General features: G+C 38.8%; 2 protein-coding genes across 2 annotated transcripts in view; one reads left to right on the forward strand and one right to left on the reverse strand.

Moving 5' to 3' along the window:
* Positions 1 to 12,223, reverse strand: part of sart3 (spliceosome associated factor 3, U4/U6 recycling protein) — a 28,515-nt gene extending 16,292 nt beyond the window's left edge. Inside the window, exons 1-7 of the mRNA XM_061986362.1 lie at positions 12,026 to 12,223; positions 7,865 to 7,991; positions 7,676 to 7,780; positions 7,419 to 7,603; positions 7,128 to 7,233; positions 3,314 to 3,438; positions 1,854 to 2,009 (exon numbers count right to left, since the gene is read on the reverse strand). Coding sequence (XP_061842346.1) covers positions 1,854 to 2,009; positions 3,314 to 3,438; positions 7,128 to 7,233; positions 7,419 to 7,603; positions 7,676 to 7,780; positions 7,865 to 7,991; positions 12,026 to 12,223 — 1,002 coding nt within the window. The remainder of the gene's footprint in view (positions 1 to 1,853; positions 2,010 to 3,313; positions 3,439 to 7,127; positions 7,234 to 7,418; positions 7,604 to 7,675; positions 7,781 to 7,864; positions 7,992 to 12,025) is intronic.
* Positions 12,224 to 12,333: 110 nt separating this feature from the next.
* On the forward strand, positions 12,334 to 16,415 carry iscua (iron-sulfur cluster assembly enzyme a). The gene is made up of 5 exons (XM_061986363.1): positions 12,334 to 12,474; positions 12,621 to 12,734; positions 14,376 to 14,486; positions 14,571 to 14,649; positions 16,110 to 16,415. Exons 1-5 carry the CDS (start codon positions 12,388 to 12,390, stop codon positions 16,196 to 16,198), a joined length of 480 nt encoding a protein of 159 aa, XP_061842347.1. The 5' UTR covers positions 12,334 to 12,387; the 3' UTR covers positions 16,199 to 16,415.
* Positions 16,416 to 19,080: the final 2,665 nt, after the last annotated feature.

Here is a 19,080-nt window from a genome sequence, read left to right on the forward strand (position 1 = left end):
GTCGAGTAAATTTCACATTTTCGTCAGGTAAAATTACAGTATAGGCAGTAGATTAAAATATTAAGTATAAAAGAAAATACATTTTAATAAATTCCTTAAAATGTCTTTTATTTAGGGTACCTGCAAAGTATTTGTTTAACACAAAAGTATCATGAGTTTATGTTCAAGAATGATGCAGTCATTCATTTTTTGCTCCACATGTCAATGTCAATGAATGTCTTTCAGACATTTTTTCTTTTTCTTTTGCTATTTCAGCTTCATAAAGTTTAATTTGCTTTGGAACAGTCAGCTTTCTATAAGGGTTCCTAGCAATTGAATAAAGTTGGCCAATGTGATATTAGTCACAGGTTATCGTGTTCTCTTGGTTTGCTGTAGAGTCTTATAGATTACGTTTACACCGCAGGCCAAAGTGAACAAAATCGGATTTTTTCGAAATCTGAATTTTCCAGCAGACTGTTTAGTTTACAAGTAAAATGTGATCTCTATCAGACACCAGTATAATCAAATGTGAGCCTATGTGTCAATTGCATTTGCAGTTCGATAAAGTAAAAACAAAAGAAGTTGACCGAATTTCATGAGTGAACAAGGAAGTCACTACTACAGGAGAAAACATGGACACCACAGATCAGCGTGTTTGTGGGTTTTTGCTGTGGCTGTTGTGTAAAGGAAGTAGGCAGATGATGGAAAACAACAGCAGCAGGAGGAAGAGAACTGCAAAAAAAAAAAAATGTTTGTGCTGCGCACACGAATGACATAGCTTGACCAAATATGACGTAAAAGTCGCACACAGGTCGCATTGCAGTCACATTTTACAAGATCAGATTCCAAACGGATTCAGACTACTTCCTGATGTGGTCCAAAATTTTCCAGAGAAACTGGGAATTGTGATGTATCATGTTGTATGCTTGCATGTTCAAAATAAACTCAAACTCAAACTCAAATCTGACGCAAAAACGTCAAGATTTGAAGCAGTTTGGAGTGTTTACACTGGCAAAAAAATATACGATCTGTGTCACTTGAGGGCAAAAAAATCATAGTTGGTGTCCAGTGTAAACATAGAAAAGAGTTAATTGGCATTGTTTGCTGTTCTTTGCACCATGTGATTCACTGTTGTCACCTAAACCCTTCTCTAACTGTAATGTCAATATTTTGTCAAAGCAACAACTATGATTTGTAAAACGTGTCATTTCTAATCACTTGATTAGCACAGTAAATGGGTGTAAACTTAGCAAAGCAGAGCAGTTCCTATTAGAGTACCAATAATTTAAGTATTATGCTAGTATTAGCTTTGGCCAACTTACAGTTGTGGAGATGTCATGACTTTCTCCTGCTGTTAGCCTCAAAGGTGAAGTATGTCCTCTCTTTCTGAGTCCCGAACCCCCAGGTGTACATACATTAGTATGTGTAAGTTGTTATATATATATATATATATATATATATTGTTTTGGCGATGAGAAATCAAACTTGCCTGTCTCACAAAGAAAAGCATCTGATTGGATCTCCTTTATCACTCACTCGCAGCACAATATGTATGCTGTTAAAGAACTGTGATCGGATATGTTAAAAAACTGTCCCACCCATCTCCTCAACGAAATCAAATGATTGGATTTCATATCTGTGAACATTTCCGTCTCGTTTTTATTTGTTGACTAAACTCTGTTAATTTTGTTATCAATTTAGTCAAAGTGTATTTGTTTTGATAGGTTGCTGACAATAACAGACAGAAATTACTAGTAAACAAAATTAACACGAAAGCAAACGTTTTTTCATTGGCAGTAAAACGAACATTTGACTGAATGTTCATTTATTTGATGATTAAATTATTTTTCATTTAAAGCTTGACCAATACTTACAAGATATGTTGTGTATTTTGTCCACATGTCTGGAACCAAGCAGTTCTCCGCCAGAGTTCTCTCATAGGTTATCTGGATTCGTGCAGGGTCCCCCACCTTCATCTCAAAGTCAATGTAGGCCTGATACTCGGCCAGTTTAGGCGTCTCTGCTACCAGCTGCAACAAGACAAACGTACAAAGTTTTTACACTCTTTCATCAATGATCCAACTTCTCCATATCCTTTTATTGAATTTCCATGATGAAAATATATTATTTTGTGTCAATGGTAACACCAAAAACAAATTATCGTAACATTTAGATCTACATCTAGAATATATGGTGCCTCTCTAAAACAAAAAAACACCACACAGACACACTTAGATACATCTTGTCATTTTTCAGTTCTAAAATATTTAGTCTTTACTTCTGCTCCATCCCACAGCTTCACGTATAAAACCATTTAGTGGACAAATGGTGGTTTAATCTTTTGTCAAACAGTACTACCTATGCCGTTTGTAGAGAGACTAATGACAGTAAGCGCAAAGCGAACCCAAAAGCAGAGACATAGGAACACTTGCTCTCACTACAGTTACTTTTTGCTGCAATCTGGCTCTGTGGGAACATGAGGGCGAAAAGACCCCTCGTGTCCATGTATGACTTGAAAGAGTAGTATGAATTTGTTAAGACACTAACGACAGTAAGCTCAGAGCAAGCCCAAAAGCACAGACATGTTACGGTTGCAGTTACATTTCGCTGCAACCTGGCTGTCCAGGATCATGGCGGCAAAAAGACAGCTAGTGTCCTCGGTTGACTTGAATGTGTAGAATAAATTCCCTTTTTTAGTGCCCACAATATCTCGGCTTTGAAGACATTATTTTTGACAGAAACGTCCAAAAGTTGTCTGCTTTGTTGCCGTGGAAAGTGAAACTATTAGTATTGTTGACGGTCGTCCAGCATCAGGGTTCATAAACTCACCAATGGGTGTTGTGCTGACAGCAACTGTCTTACTGTTTTGTGCTTTTTTCCCCTTCGAGTGGGAACGCTGCCTCTCCAATATTGAAATGTTTTAAAACACAGTTTGCATCTAGTAAGTCTTGAGTCAGTGTCTTTTGCCAGCCGCTATTTGTGTTTATCCTTAAAAATCCATGTGTTAGTGAAACTGCACTTTGCTTGCATCTTTTCAGCATTGCCACTTCGCTATCAGAAGTAATGAGCGAGTGGGTGTGCCTGCCGTTCGTAGGCGCTTGATGAAAATGTAGATATATTTCCATGACTTTTCCAATATTTCTAAGAAAAATATTATTTTCCATGAATTTTCCAAAGCCTGGAAATTGCATTTTAAAATTCCATGGCCTTTCCAGGTTTTTCATTACCTGAAGAACCCTGAGAGTAAAAAGCACTAAGAACCGCATTCAGATGGTCCAGGAGGTGTTGTGTCAATAAAACAAGTATGGATTCTCATTGGAACTTGCTTACTTACTAGTGACTCTTCAAAAGGCCTGCACTTCTCTTTCTGCTGCAAAGCATTTTTGTATTGATGCAAGACTGTCTCAGGTGCCCCATCTTCAGACCATTCCTCATACTCTGCATATGTTGCCTCCATGTCTAGGGAAAAGACCATTTTAATGCGACATATATCACACAAACACTTACATTATTAAAATAGGCTTTCAAAAAACTTCCACTATTGGCTTGAAATCAAATCAAAATGTTCCACAACAAAATAATTTCTTACTGAATTACAGTGGATTGCTTGGTTTTTGTAAGCACCTAGTAGGTTTGGTTCCTAACAATATGTTTTTGCATAATTGTCTGTGTTATCTTACATCCAAACAACAAACTAGTGTGTTTGCCTGTGTATCATTCTACTAAATCGAGAGACAAAACAAAGAATCCCACACGTTGGTGACTCAGTCTTTTCATGTTATTAATACACTGCGTAAGTCCAACTGTGTTCGTAGAGTGACTTTATTATAAAAACTGTCATTATTTATACAATGTGCTTTGTAGTACAGTTGTACCTCAACTTAAGAGTGTCCCCAAGTATTTTGAGATAAGAGCTCTCTTAGCTAATTGTTACTTTTTAAAGTTGCAGGTAGGGCTGGGCGATATATCAAATATATTCGATATATCGCGGGTTTGTCTCTGTGCGATATAGAAAATGACTATATCGTGATATTCGAGTATATGTTCTCACGCAGTTGATTTTAGCTGCGGGCATTACACTACAGGCGTTTCTCACTCTTTCTTGTCTCTCTTTCTCACAGAGAGATAAAAAAAAGTGCACCTTCTTACATACGTCACATACTGTCGCGCGTGCAACGTCATACGCTCTGGCGGAGCAGAGAGGTAGCAGCATAGGTAAAGTTAGCTGGGATGCTGTAATACCAGAGAGAGAAGATGCAAATCCGGTAACAAATGAAGGAAGAATAATTAATTCCCAAGAAAAACAGCACGGGGTCCATCGTCTGGCGGTGGTTTGGCTTCAAGCGGGAAGATGTTGAACAGACAACCGTAACATGTCAAGTATGCGGCAAAAGCGTTGCTACAAAAAGTAGCAGCACTGCTAATGTGTAGCATTATTTGAAAAGTCACCCGCTAGATAATGAAGAGTGCTTGAAACTCCGCATGTCAACATCTCGGCCGGTGCCACCCAACAAAATGCCCAAGCAACCATTTCCACATCAACACCGTATGAAAAAAATAGTCAACAACAGAAGGAGATAATGTCCGCAGTAACCTACCACATAGCGAGGGACATACACTATTTGATTTCCTATTATGCAGCTCATTTTTATTTGACAGTTATTGAAATATCTTGTGTGACATCATGCACAAAAGTGCACTTTATTTGTAGTGGCGTTCTGTACAAAAAGTCCACTTTAATTTAGTGTTTTGATAAGTCATCTTAGTGACATCATGCACAAAAGTGCACTAATAGCTTGTTTAAAAATGTCTCTGACAATCTTGCACTTTCTGTTTTGAAATTACATGAATGTTATTGCCACTGTTTAATAACTGTTTAATAAATACAGTTTTGGTAAATTGACTTAGTTGTGATTTCCCTCTCTGCATGAAAGTTTAAAATGAGCATACATTAATGCAGTATGAACAAGAATGTTTTAATGTAGACACATAGAATCATCATACTGGTGTGATTATATGCATCAAGTGTTCATTCAAGGCTAAAGCAAAATATCGAGATATATATCGTGTATCGTGACACGGCCTAAAAATATCGAGATATTAATAAAAGGCCATATCGCCCAGCCATGGTTGCAAGCAAAACTCTGAGTTACAAACATCCCCGCCATTAGTTGGCATAGTGAATGTCACAGTGAACCCCGTAAAAATCTGTTCAAAAAAATCTAATTTTACTCGCTAGCGTCAACATAACTTTATTTTCCAACCATGGTAAAAAAGAACAAGTGTAAAGGACAGGGGAAGAAGAAGTGGGTGATATTTATTTAATTAAAAAAATAAATCATCAAAAACATGACCGAGCGTCTCGCCAACTTGGCGAAGCAATTCAAGCGTTTCCATTAACCCTAGAAATGCGCAAAACCTAAATATTGCAATGAGAAATTGGTAATGAAAACACCCATATTTTTAAAAAAACTATCACATATCATTAAAACATTTGTACGCTCTCACAAGGTGGTTTTTCAGACGTTTCGTTATTAAAGGGGAACATTATCACAATTTCAGAAGGGTTAAAACCATTAAAAATCAGTTCCCAGTGGCTTATTTTATTTTTCGAAGTTTTTTTCAAAATTTTACCCATCACGCAATATCCCTAAAAAAAGCTTCAAAGTGCCTGATTTTAACCATCGTTATATACACCCGTCCATTTTCCTGTGACATCACACAGTGATGCCAATACAAACAAACATGGCGGATAGAACAGCAAGGAATAGCGACATTAGCTCGGATTTCAGCGGCTTAAGCGATTCAACAGATTACGCATGTATTGAAACGGATGGTTGTAGTGTGGAGGCAGGTAGCGAAAACAAAATTGAAGAAGAAACTGAAGCTATTGAGCCATATCGGTTTGAACCGTATGCAAGCGAAACCGATGAAAACGACACGACAGCCAGCGACACGGGAGAAAGCGAGGACGAATTCGGCAATCGCCTTCTAACCAACGATTGGTATGTGTTTGTTTGGCATTAAAGGAAACTAACAACTATGAACTAGGTTTACAGTATATGAAATACATTTGGCAACAACATGCACTTTGAGAGTGCAGACAGCCCAATTTTCATCAATTAATATATTCTGTAGACATACCCTCATTCGCTCTCTTTTCCTGAAAGCTGATCTGTCCAGTCCAGTTGGAAATGCATCTGCTTTGAGTGTCGCAGGATATCCACACATTCTTGCCATCTCTGTCGAAGCATAGCTTTCGTCGGTAAAGTGTGCGGAACAAACGTCCAAATTCTTGCCACTTTCGCATCTTTGGGCCACTGGTGCAACTTGAATCCGTCCCTGTTCGTGTTGTTACACCCTCCGACAACACACCGACGAGGCATGATGTCTCCAAGGTACGGAAAACAGTCGAAAAAACGGAAAATAACAGAGCTGATTTGACTCGGTGTTTGTAATGTGTTTGAGAAAATGGCGGATTGCTTCCCGATGTGACGTCACGTTGTGACGTCATCGCTCCAAGAGCGAATAATAGAAAGGCATTTAATTCGCCAAAATTCACCCATTTAGAGTTCGGAAATCGGCTAAAAAATATATGGTCTTTTTTCTGCAACATCAAGGTATATATTGACGCTTACATAGGTCTGGTGATAATGTTCCCCTTTAAAGTGTGCTGCAAAAGCATGATGGAGACACTTTTTTCGCATTTACAGGGAACCTACACACATAACCGGCAGGGCGCCTATGCAGGACAACTGGGCAGACGGGTCGCCTTGGTCTCGCTTCCGATTGGTTAGCCGAGGGGAGTGAGGCGGCACCGGACCATCTGAGGTAATTTTGGGTGAATGGAGCGGACAAATGCTTTGTTTTGTTTTCCATATGATTCAAGTTAGTCTGACCTTCCCGAACGGGTTACCGGTACTAAAAAAAACTAAGGTACAAATGTAGTTTTTTAACGGTGCGGTTAATTTATGGATTTTTCTTCGCTAGCGGCCATAATGTTTTGCATTCCATAAATAGTTTTCATGTAAAAACTAAGGTACAACTGTAGTTTATTTTCAGGCTGAGCCAGCAGTTGTACGCTGCACAAACCAGAATGTTGCTCATTCTACACCAACCCATCTGGAGTGAGAAGTGGGCATCCTTACCCATTAAAGGAATGGCCAGCTGGCGGTGAAACAATGTAAGAATGCGCTGCAGTTGCTTGTTCAGCAGCTCTTGTTCGTCATGGTTGGGAATCCTGCCAGGGGGAGGCTGAAAGGAACAACAATAGAAGGATGGAAAAAAATGATTCTTAAATAAAAGTGAGTGGAGTACCGGTAAGTGATCATCCAAACGCATATATGATGCAACTTTGTATATATAATAATATAATTATAAAGTGGGTAATAGTTGCTAAAAATGACTTAAAATGGTGTCTAAATAAAGAGAACACAGACCTGCACAGTGGCCAAAATGGCGTTCTCAAACTCTCTGTACGCCTCCCACACCGTCTGCCCCTTAGTCATGTGGAGCCCGACAGCAGTGAGGGCTCTCTCGAAGATGGCTCTCACGCTTTCGATGCCACCTGGTGATCCCATGCCACCAATAGAATACTGGGCAAACTCAAGCCAGATATCCGGGCCTAAAAAACAAGATGCAGTTTGTTATGACTACGTCGCAGCCAAATGGCCGCTCCCAGGTTCGCTATACTCACAGATGTAATCTTTTATAGCCCGCTCGAAAAGTTCGTTGACTTTTTCTCGGTTTGGTTCTTCCTCGGTCAGGCGGATCTCATCTTTGAGCCAATCTAGCCAGATCTCTGTGGGAATCAATAGAAAAAAGCTCAGGTGCTGCGATCTATTTATTTATGTGAATGCAAGTCTGCAAGTGGATATACACCAACCTTCTGTGAGAGGGAAAAGTTCGCTCATTTTCTGCCTTGCTTTTCGCAGGCGAACAAGCTCCCCCGCCTGCTTCAGTAGCTTGATGAGATCGACGTGGCAGTTGTAGTCAAAGGCATTGATCGACAGCTGGGGGCGGGGGGAGACAATTAATGTAAACTGTATTTAGAGATGGACACGACTCATATTTAGTTGGGGCTATTCAGATTTCGAGTACCGTAAATTTTCAGGATGAACCTAAATTTCATTAAACTGAAGAGCAGTCACACATTTCCTGCTAAACATTTCCAATTTCAAAATGCGAAGCTTATTCATGACAACTGTGAAACCATTTTCCTAAAAATCCCACATTTACAAGAATTCCACATTTTCCAGAAATTTTTTTCCCATTCAAATAAAGAACAATTTTTAAAAAATCCATATTTGGAACATTTCTCAACTGATTCAAACAATTCCACTCATCATCTCGCACTTTTCAAATCCCCTACTATAGTAGTAACATAATCAAATCCACTTGATTATTGGATTTCTACTAAAAGTTAAGTATTTGTGTGCGTGAAATATGGGTGCATGTAGTACCGCACAGGTGTCAAACTCAAGGTCTGTGGTCCAGATTTGGGCCGCCATATCATACTATATGGCTCGCTAACATTTTAAAAATATGCGTCAATAAAGTACCGTAGTAATTTCTTACTAAATGTATTGTTTTTTTTCCATTTTGACAGAAAAACTATATGTACTGCATGAAACTACATACCTTTTTAACTGTAATAGTATCCAATAGTGCAACATATATTACAGTGTTTTCCAGACTATAAACCGCTACTTTTTTCCAAAGCATTGAACCCTGCGGCTTATAAAACGGTGCGGTTAATTTATGGATTTTTCTTCGCTAACGGCCGTTATGTTTTGCATTAAACAAATAGTTTTCATGTATCACCAACAGAGACACTAAAATGTGTTATTGTTTGTGCTATGGTGCCATATTTTGGACAAGTTCGCTCACTGCAGGTGGTGCTGGTTAAAAACGTATTTCCTGTTTCGCTTCTTAAACCAGAAGTAAAATCATCAATAGTTTCTGCTCGAAAGGATTCTTAATTCATCACTCCACACGACGTTTGTAAGTTTTACAATATAACGCCCATATTTTACTGACTATAAAGGCACACCAGATTATAAGGCACACTGCCGATGAACAAGTCTATTCAGGTCTAATTTCATACACAGGGCACATAGGATTATAAAGCGCATTAAAGGGGTCATATTGTGATTTTCTTTCTACATTCAAAACACTTCATTGTGGTCTACATAACATGTAATGGTGCTTATCTGTCAAACATGTTGCATAGACTTTGTTTTACAGGCCGTGATGTGATGTCAAGCTGTTTTCTTAACATCGCTTCAGGATTATGCAATTTGTTATTCTTATAGCCAGACCTGTTGTTTGCTTCAGTACCTGACGGTTTCAGCGACAACGGTTGCCTTCCTCAGAGGTTGTCACGTGACGTCTCTTCAGGATGTGCCGTTTTGTGGGCGGGTCCTATTTACGTGGCTCCACTTTAACAGCGCCTTCTCCTCATCATCTTTTTGTTATGGTTAATAGCGCTTCCATAGCGAGTCTACTGACAGATATAAGAACTGTTCGCAACTTTATAATCGAAATGGCAACAGTGGAGGATGAATGCACCACAACAAAAGGATAGAGAAAAAGAAGAAGCATATTGACTACAGAACAGACTACAATGGCGGACTCGCACAAATTTTCGGGACTTTTGCAGAGCCCAAATACACAACAGCAGGTACCAATAGGCAAGAGACTTCTGTTTTGTTTGATCAGTCGTTTTACTGCCGTGTGACACGCACCATTTGGAAACAATTAAGGCACATGAATAAACATTTACAAAATATTTTGTGCCGGTATATATCTGCGGCTTATAGTCTGGTGAGGCTAATATATGTAAACATATTTATTTATTGCAAAATTTGGTGGGTGCGGCTTAAATACTGTGCGCTCTATAGCCCTGAAATACAGTATACTGTCATACTTTACAATGTTTTTGTCAAAATAAAAATAAATACTTAAATATCTGCTTGACTTATGATTTCAAAGCAAGTTATCCATCAAATTGTACACTGTCACTGTAAAAATGACAATAGATTTTACGGTAAAATTGATGGCATATTTTTACAGTGCATTGCTGTAAATTGAAAAAAAAAAAACTAGGACTTTTTTTCAAGGATAAAATTCTGTTGACTGAGCTGCCATTTTTTTAACCATGAAATCTACAGTAGTTCTTTGTACGGTGTGTTACTGTAAATGGAAAAGGTGTACCACATTTTTTAAGTAAAAAACTGGTAGCTCAGTTGACCATATAAAAAACAACAACTGTGCTACTGTTTTTCCATTAAGGGTGATATGCTGCCAAAAAAAATAACCTGTAAATTATGGCAACTGAGCTTCCATTTTCTTCCCATAAAAAACAGTGACACTGTTTTTCCAATTATCGTAAAAAAAAAATCCACTGTATATTCCATCCATCCATTTTCTACCGCTTGTCCCGTTCGGGGTCGCAGGGGGTGCTGGAGCCTATCTCAGCTGCATTCGGGCAGCAGGCGGGGTACAACTTGGACAAGTCGCCACCTCATCACAGGGCCAACACAGATAGACAGACAACATTCCCACTCACATTCACACACTAGGGCCAATTTAGTGTTGCCAATCAACCTATCCTCAGGTGCATGTCTTTGGAGGTGGGAGGAAGCCGGAGTACCCTGAGGGAACCCACGCAGTCACGGAGAGAACATGCAAACTCCACACAGAAGGATCCAGAGCCCAGGATCGAACCCAGGACCTTCGTATTGTGAGGCACACGCACTAACCCCTCTTCCAGCGTGCTGCCCATTGACTGGTGTGTCGTGGGAAATTATGCAACTTCACCTAATTGGTCCAAAAAATATTTTTTGCAAATCAATTATATATATACGGTATGTATATTATACAGTCAAATTCTGGTCACTGAGTTTCCGGTTTCCATCCATCCATCTTTGTACCGCTTGCCCCTCTCAGGGTCCATCCAGGGTGGGGCTTGAGCCTATCCCAGCTGCATTTGGGCGGAAGGCAGGGTACACCCTGGACAACTCGTCACCTCAACGCAGGGCCAACACAGATAGGCAATCAATCACTCACACTAACATTCCGTTTTTTACTTTAATTTTAGTTTAGTGTACGTAAAAAATACATATAATAATCAAATGCAAATACATATGTTATTTGCAGTTACAAGTTTGATGGTAGCCACAGCTGTGACGTGGCCCTCAGTGAAAACACCTCTGAAGTATGTAGTAAACATGTGTTGAATTTAGGGCTGCAACAACAAATCGATGAAATCGATTAAAATCGATTAAAATCGATTATAAAAATAGTTGGCGATTAATTTAGTCATCGATTCGTTGGATCTATGCTATGCGCATGCGCAGAGGCTACTTTATTATTATTTTTTGTATTTATTTTTTTATAAACCTTTAATTATAAACTGCAACATTTACAAACAGCTGAGAAACAATAATCAAAATAAGTATGGTGCCAGTATGCTGTTTTTTTCTCAATAAAATACTGGAAAGGATAGAAATGTAATTGGTCTCTTTTAACCGATTATTAATCGATTAATCGAAGTAATAATCGATTATCAAATTAGTTGTTAGTTGCAGCCCTAGTTGAATTCCTGTGTACAGTTTTTTGAGTTGTGGTTTACATTGATCTTTCAGGCATTATTAGACTGTACTAAAAGTGAGTTTTGTGCGTGTGAAACATTTGTGCGTGTAGTGCAGATTCATATGAATAATTGTGGTGATAGAACACATTTGTACTCCTTGACTCAGCTTTGTTGTTGCCGTTCTACTCTACAAGCTGTGACGTCACAGTGAACCGACAAAGCGCAGCGCGCGTGCACCGTCAGTACTCGTTAGCATCACGTCACGACAACAGGAACTCCGCCATATTTAAGTCATTAAAGTTACTTTAAGCAACAATTCCTCGCTGGTATATTGCGAGTTCTGTTGGCATTGCAGTTTTCATTCGTGCAGCTGCTGCGTTGTTGTCAGCGACTGTTTCGCACTCATTCATTAGTGTTAGCTTCTCGGCTACGCGAGTAATAAAGAACTACCTGCTCCTCTAGTCGTTGTATTTCCGCTTCATTTTCCTTCTCGTCCTCTGACGTGTCGTCCTCTTCGTCATCTGAAATTTCTACCCCCATGCCCTCCTCGTCGTCGCTCTCCGAGTCCATTTCTCGCTCCTCCATCCCCGCGTCGTCCTCCTCCATGTCTTGCGAGTGCGTATGCTCTGCGTTGCTTGACGCCGCCATGTTGGAAAGGCGCTCTGCCTGGTAACAAGCACTAAACAGCCGACACGTCCAGCAGCTGCGATAGCGGACGTTGACCGCCGGGGGGCGCGCTTGATCCTTGTTCTTGACAACAAAAACACTCGGCTCAAATCGGACATTTCCGTCGATTGTCGGATTTTAAAAAGATGGCGATGGCTCTTCTAAAGTCTTCGACGTTGTTGTTGCTTAACAGAAGGTTGTTGCTGAATCCTCTTTGTTCATACCACAAAAAGGTAATGCAATACTGTTGTGACACGTGGAGCGTTTGGCATTTGTCTGCTAATGTGCACATGTGCGCTCTTTGCTTTCGGTTGTGTAAAAACGTCTTAGCTCGCTTTTAAGAAACGCCAACGTCGTTGTGTTATCTTTTTTTGTGAAGGTTGTGGACCACTACGAAAACCCAAGAAATGTGGGCTCTTTAGATAAAAAGGCAAAAAATGTGGGGACTGGTTTGGTAGGTGCACCAGCCTGTGGAGACGTCATGAAACTTCAGGTAAGTCAAAGACCCCTTTTTTCATTTTTCTTTTCTCTTTTTTTCTTTGTTTTTTCAAAAACTTCATAATATTCAACATTTACATGCAATCAAATAAATAATAATTAGAGATGTCCAATAATATCGGACTGCCGACATTATCGGCCGATAAATGCTTTAAAATGTAATATCGGAAATTATCGGTATCGGTTTCAAAAAGTAAAATGTATGACTTTTTAAAACGCCGCTGTGTACACGGACGTAGGAGTAGAAGCACAGAGCGCCAATAAACCTTAAAGGCACTGCCTTTGCGTGCCAGCCCTATCACATATTATCTACGGCTTTTCACACACACTAGTGAATACAAGGCATAGTTGGTCAACAGCCATACAAGTCACACTGAGGGTGGCCGTATAAACAACTTTAACACTGTTACAAATATGCGCCGCACTGTGAACCCACACCAAACAAGAATGACAAACACATTTCGGGAGAACATCCGCACCGTAACACAACATAAACACAACAGAACAAATACCCAGACGCTACAATATACACCCCCCGCTACCCCCCCCCCCCCCCCACACACACACACACACACACACACACACACACCTTAACCCCGCCCACCTCAACCTCCTCATGCTCTCTCAGGGAGAGCATATCCCAAATTCCAAGCTGCTGTTTTGAGGCATGTTTAAAAAAATGATGCACTTTGTGACTTGAATAATAAATATGGCAGTGCCATGCTGGCATTTTTTTCCATAACTTCAGTTAATTTATTTTGGAAAACCTTGTTACATTGTTTAATGCATCCAGCGGGGCATCACAACAAACTTAGGCATAATAATGTGTTAATTCCACGACTGTTTATATCGGTATCGGTTGATATCGGCATCTGTAATTAAGAGTTGGACAATATCGGATATCGGCAAAAAAGCCATTATCGGACATCTCTAGTAATAATAATCAAAACAAGTACAGAAACGGTACAAAACAGCGCCAGGGTGTTGTAAACTCAATAAAGCAACTAAAATAGAATACAAAAATATATATGTAACAAAGTGTAAAGCCATAGGCTCACACAAGTTCCGTAAATAATCCAGATTTGGAGCACAGCATCATAGTTATCACAGCTTGTTGGTTGTTAGAGGTAAGGAAGCGTTTTAAAGTAAATTTCAAATTATTCTTTAAAGGCAGAAAAAACAGGTTGGGTATTGAGAAACTTACATTTATTAATATAAAACTTAGCCAATAGTATAATGAGGTTGCAAAGGTAAAATTCCCTTTCAAATTATTTCCTCCCAAATAGCACATCTTTAAGACAAAGTACACATTTGTCATGAATATTGTCCAGGATGAAAGGACAGATGCCCTGCCATAGTGATCGAGTGCGATCACAAGTCTAAAACGAGTGGTAAACAATCTCTGGATGCATGTTACATAAGGTGCAGGTAACATCAATGTCCTTGTATCTAACCATCACAGTCTTTACAGGGTAATAACCATGAATGATTTTGAAAGAAATCTCTTTGACTGTGTTCGTAAATTGTTAGTAAGAGACCATGTTTTGACCCAGCAGATGTCATTCACAAAGCCCCCTTTTTGCTAATCACTGTGTTCATGTAGCAGATGACGTCATCTATAATTGTCTATTTTCAGATTGAGGTGGATGAGAAAGGTAAGATCGTGGATGCCAAGTTCAAGACGTTTGGCTGCGGATCAGCCATTGCTTCCAGCTCTTTAGCAACCGAGTGGGTTAAAGGGAAGTCGGTGAGTCTAGACGCAAATGAAGAAGGAAGGTTTTTGCTCCTTTCACATTTTGTTGATGTTGCTCTCGTCCGTTGTGTCTTGCAGGTCGATGAAGCTTTGAGGATCAAGAACACAGACATTGCCAAAGAGCTCTCACTTCCGCCTGTGAAACTTCACTGCTCCAGTAAGGAAGATTTCATCATCCTCATCATTTCTTTTTATTCCTTTCATGAAACTACATATATACAAGCCATATACAGTGACACTTTCAAAGATGACGAGTACACTAATACTAACACTTAGCATTTTGAGTGCGTTCCAACGACAACTACGGTAAAATAAGTATGCTTCGGCACTCGGATGTTGCATTCAACACACCCTAATTGGGGAGTGTGTGACAGTCAACCCTAGTAGGACTACTAGTCCATCCAGATCCTTTTAAAAACTGACTACAATGATGAGAGGTGACTAGAATTTAAGTTTTATTCTACAAAAAATGATAAAGTACAAGCAACAGCGTTATTAGAGCGAACCAAGCCGTCAAAAATCCAGAACAATCTCGCAAATGGTTGACGTTTCTCATGCTTTTGTCCACTTTGGTTGCTGCATCTTGGCAGGGATCGAAACTAAAAGTTAACTTGACGTGTGTGCCAAGCGCACAAACTTTCTTCTCCACTCTCCCTTCTCTTTCCTGGTACCTTTTTCCTCCGGAACCTAACTAAATGAGCTATAACGTGTGTTGCAAAAAAGGGAAAAACCCAGGGTGCAGTCATTGTTATGTCCATGAACAGGATGTACTGCACGGGGCGGTTTAGCTCGGTTGGTAGAGTGGCCGTGCCAGCAACTTGAGGGTTGCAGGTTCGATCCCCGCTTGCGCCATCCTAGTCACTGCCGTTGTGTCCTTGGGCAAGACACTTTACCCACCTGCTCCCAGTGCCACCCACACTGGTTTAAACGTAACTTAGATATTGGGTTTCACTATGTAAAGCGCTTTGAGTCACTAGAGAAAAAGCGCTATATAAATATAATTCACTTCACTTCACGTGAGGCCAAATCTCATGTACAGTTCACTCTGCCCCAAGGTTATGAAATGTTCTCCTTTACAACCCTAACAATCCTCAATCATCGCCATCTTGGCTATGTAGCAAAAGAGGAGGGACTAAATAAGAGCGGTTGCAATTTACAAATAAGAGGAAGCTGATAAATATTGCGTAATTTCTGGTAAGAAAAATAAGTGTTTATTAACTTTTACCAGAAGTGTAGATAGAAGCATGTGTTAACAGAAAATAATCAGCCATCAGTACTAGTTAACAAGTATGATTAAAATAGTTTTGAGAAAATAATACAACTGGAAATTAGGCAATATGTCACTGCATACATCAGCAGCCAAATTAGGAGCATGTGTAACCCGTTTAAAATAGTTATATACTAAATATATTGTGATGTATATCTTTATTGCAGGAGGGTGCAGTATTTATCGCAATGTAAGTTTTAGGCCATATTGCCCATCCCTACACTACAAGTGCACTGTATATGCGCAAATGGAAAGATACAAAAACATTTTCCTGCATCTTGTTTAATATGGTTTGTCATTCCTGACAATAAGAAGTGTTTAAACGTACTCTCCATCTCGTCACGTTTCAGTGCTGGCAGAAGACGCCATCAGAGCGGCTCTGTCGGACTACAGAATCAAACAAGACAAGGAGCAGAAGAGTGCCGACGTCAGCAGTTAATTTGTCACCATTAACCATCCATGAAAGGCTGGGGTGGGGTTCCTCGGGGATGTCAGAAGTGATTATGTCATCACAGGATTGTACAGGAAGATTCAGCTCAAATAGTCTAAAAATATGTACTAATTTCTTTTTTTGGCTATAATTTTAACAAATACATATTTGTGTTTATGATGCTACTATTATTCCCATATCTACCAAATAAATGAATAGAAAAATACTAGTGTTGTTTTTTTGTTTTTCTGACCAAATGAAGGGAAATGATGCAGATGTTGCAATTAGAGTATTTTCACAGTTCTACTCTCAATATTGATTTTGGTTGGAAGGACAATGCAGGTAAAGGTCACATGAAATCATGAACTTATAAGTGAACCATCAAAATGTGCCTGCTTCAAATATTTTGCATATAAAATGTATCAAATACAAACATCGTATACATTATTATATTTATAAAAATAAAAGGTAATTACACTACAAAAACATTGCAAAGTAGAATATTCCCTGCAAACCATTTTTTTTATGTCATTTCATACTGTGCCATTTTGAACATTTTTTAAATAACTCCCACCATAGAGAAGGGGGTCCACATTTTTTTCCACTGCGGGCCACTTACAGAAAATGTAATTGTATTTATAAAAGAATTAAAAAAATTATATACTGTACATATAAAGACAAACTTTGTCTTAGTTTTTTTAGCTTTTTTCCTTTACATTGTGCCTTTTTGCTCGATTTTTTTCCATCTTCGCTGTTTTGTGTTGAATTTTATTTCTACAATGTGACATGGGCCAATAGAAAATGTAAGTTCATAGCGGTGAATTTTGAACGTTTAATGCACCCCATAGTTGCTGAACCAATTCCTTTTTGGTCACATTAAAAAATGCATTTCATGTTTTGTCATTACAAGTCCCTAATAGAGTGATGCTTCTCAATAAATGTCAGTATTGTGCAAAAAGGGAACTTCTTCCAAGCGTTCAATAAAGACCAGAAAATCATTTGAAAAAGTTGATTAGAGATGTTCAAGAGGTGCCACTCTGCTGGAATTTAAAAATATTTCTGGAAAATTTAGCAAATATTTTTTTGTAAAATAAGACTTGAAGTATATTTAATTAGACACTGTCTGTATCAGTATTTTTCTACCACTGTGCTAGTGCCGTGAGATATTGTCTGGTGTGCCGTGGGAAATTATGCAACTTTACCTAATTGGTCCAAAAAATATTTTTTGCAAATCAATAACTATAAACTGCAAATAATGTGCCGTTGCTTAGTGTCTGTGCTGTGTAAAACTCGGCAGGGTAACCACGTAATACTCCATGTCAGTAGGTGGCAGCAGGTAGTTAATTGCTTTGTAAAAGTCGGAATGTGTCAGGTGAGACGAGGATGGTTTGTTGTGATCCCAATATGCAGACGGCAGCGTGCAGGTAAAAAGGTATGTAATGCTTAAACCAAAAATGAACAAAAGGGAAACGAAAAGGCAATGGCTATGCAAAAATGAAAGTAAAACTGAACTGGCTACAAAGTAAACAGAAACAGAATGCTGGATGACAGCAAAAACTTACGGCGTCCACAAAGGACATCCGTACATGACATGACCATCAACCATGTCCACACAAAGAAGGATCACAACAATGTAAATAGCCTTGCTTGCTAACACAAAGCAGGTGCGCGGAATAGCGCTCAAAGGAAGACATGAAACTGCTACGGGGAAACCCCAACAAAACAGGAAGGGCCACCAAAATAACAGCGCAAGACAAGAACTAAAGCATTACACACAGGAAAACAACGACCTGGTGGAGTTTCATTTTTAGCGTTTTCTGCTGGTGGTGTGCCTGCGGATTTTTTAATGAAAAAAATGTGCCTTGCCTCAATAAAGTTTGAAAAACACTGGTTTATATGTCATGTTTTTAAGACAATATATTGTACAGTATATTAATAAAGCTACTGAAAATTTAAAACAAAAATAAATACAATTCTAAAAATTCAGCAAAATATTTTTCCCTCCAAAAAAGTATTTACAGTTTGTATACAGTATATATATAAAGCTGTTGAAAATTCAAAATATTTCTGAAAATACAGCAAAATATTTTTTGGTCCTAAAGAGGACACAATCTCTGAGTCGTATGTTTTTAAGACAATATAAGATATTCCTAAAGCTATTTCAAATCAAAAATATTTCTGAGAATTCAGCAAAAAAAAATTTAGCCCCCAAAAAATTACTTGACACCATTTGTGTTTCATGTATTATTTGTTATTATGCATCATCATAAAATTATTAAATGTGGTAATAATTACTTATATATAAATAAATATTTATATACAATATTTTTAATGAAAAACCCATGCATTAAAGCATTAACAGTCCTAATTTGATGTGACTTGTGTCTTTTTTGCAGCTCATTAAATAAACATAATATCAAGGGAGACCAAACATATTGTTCGAATAATTCAATACTTTAAGGGCCTCATCTACTAAAGGCTTGTGTGTACTAAAACACGTGCAAACTTGATTGCACGCACAAAGCTGATCCACTAAACTTGTGCACGTATGGTTACGTATGTAATATTAGACATATCATCTATTCAGCAACATCATTTTATAATTGTATAGCTGCTGGAGGACCTAAGAGGCAAACAGCATCCTCAGGGACTCATCCCACCCAGGTCACCACTGGCTTGAACTCTTGCCCTCAGGGAGGCGCTGTAAGACCATCAAAGCAAGGACAAATAGACTGAAAAACAGTTTCTATCCTGGAGCTGTTATTGCCCTAAACTCCGCACTTACCTGAACACTCACCACTTTATTACTTGCTTACCTCTGATAGAGATCTGCTGTGCAATATGTTTTTAACATTTTATTATGTTTTTAAATTTTAAAATTGTTTTATTTT

This window comes from Nerophis lumbriciformis, linkage group LG12, assembly GCF_033978685.3.
Source record: "Nerophis lumbriciformis linkage group LG12, RoL_Nlum_v2.1, whole genome shotgun sequence".
NCBI classification, from domain to species: domain Eukaryota; kingdom Metazoa; phylum Chordata; class Actinopteri; order Syngnathiformes; family Syngnathidae; genus Nerophis; species Nerophis lumbriciformis.

Coding starts and splice junctions, on each gene's coding strand:
- iscua (XM_061986363.1), top strand. CDS start 12,388: ATGGCGATGGCTCTTCTAAAGTCTTCGACGTTGTTGTTGCTTAACAGA. Junction 12,475..12,620: donor TTTGTTCATACCACAAAAAG/GTAATGCAATAC, acceptor TTTTTTGTGAAG/GTTGTGGACCACTACGAAAA. Junction 12,735..14,375: donor GAGACGTCATGAAACTTCAG/GTAAGTCAAAGA, acceptor GTCTATTTTCAG/ATTGAGGTGGATGAGAAAGG.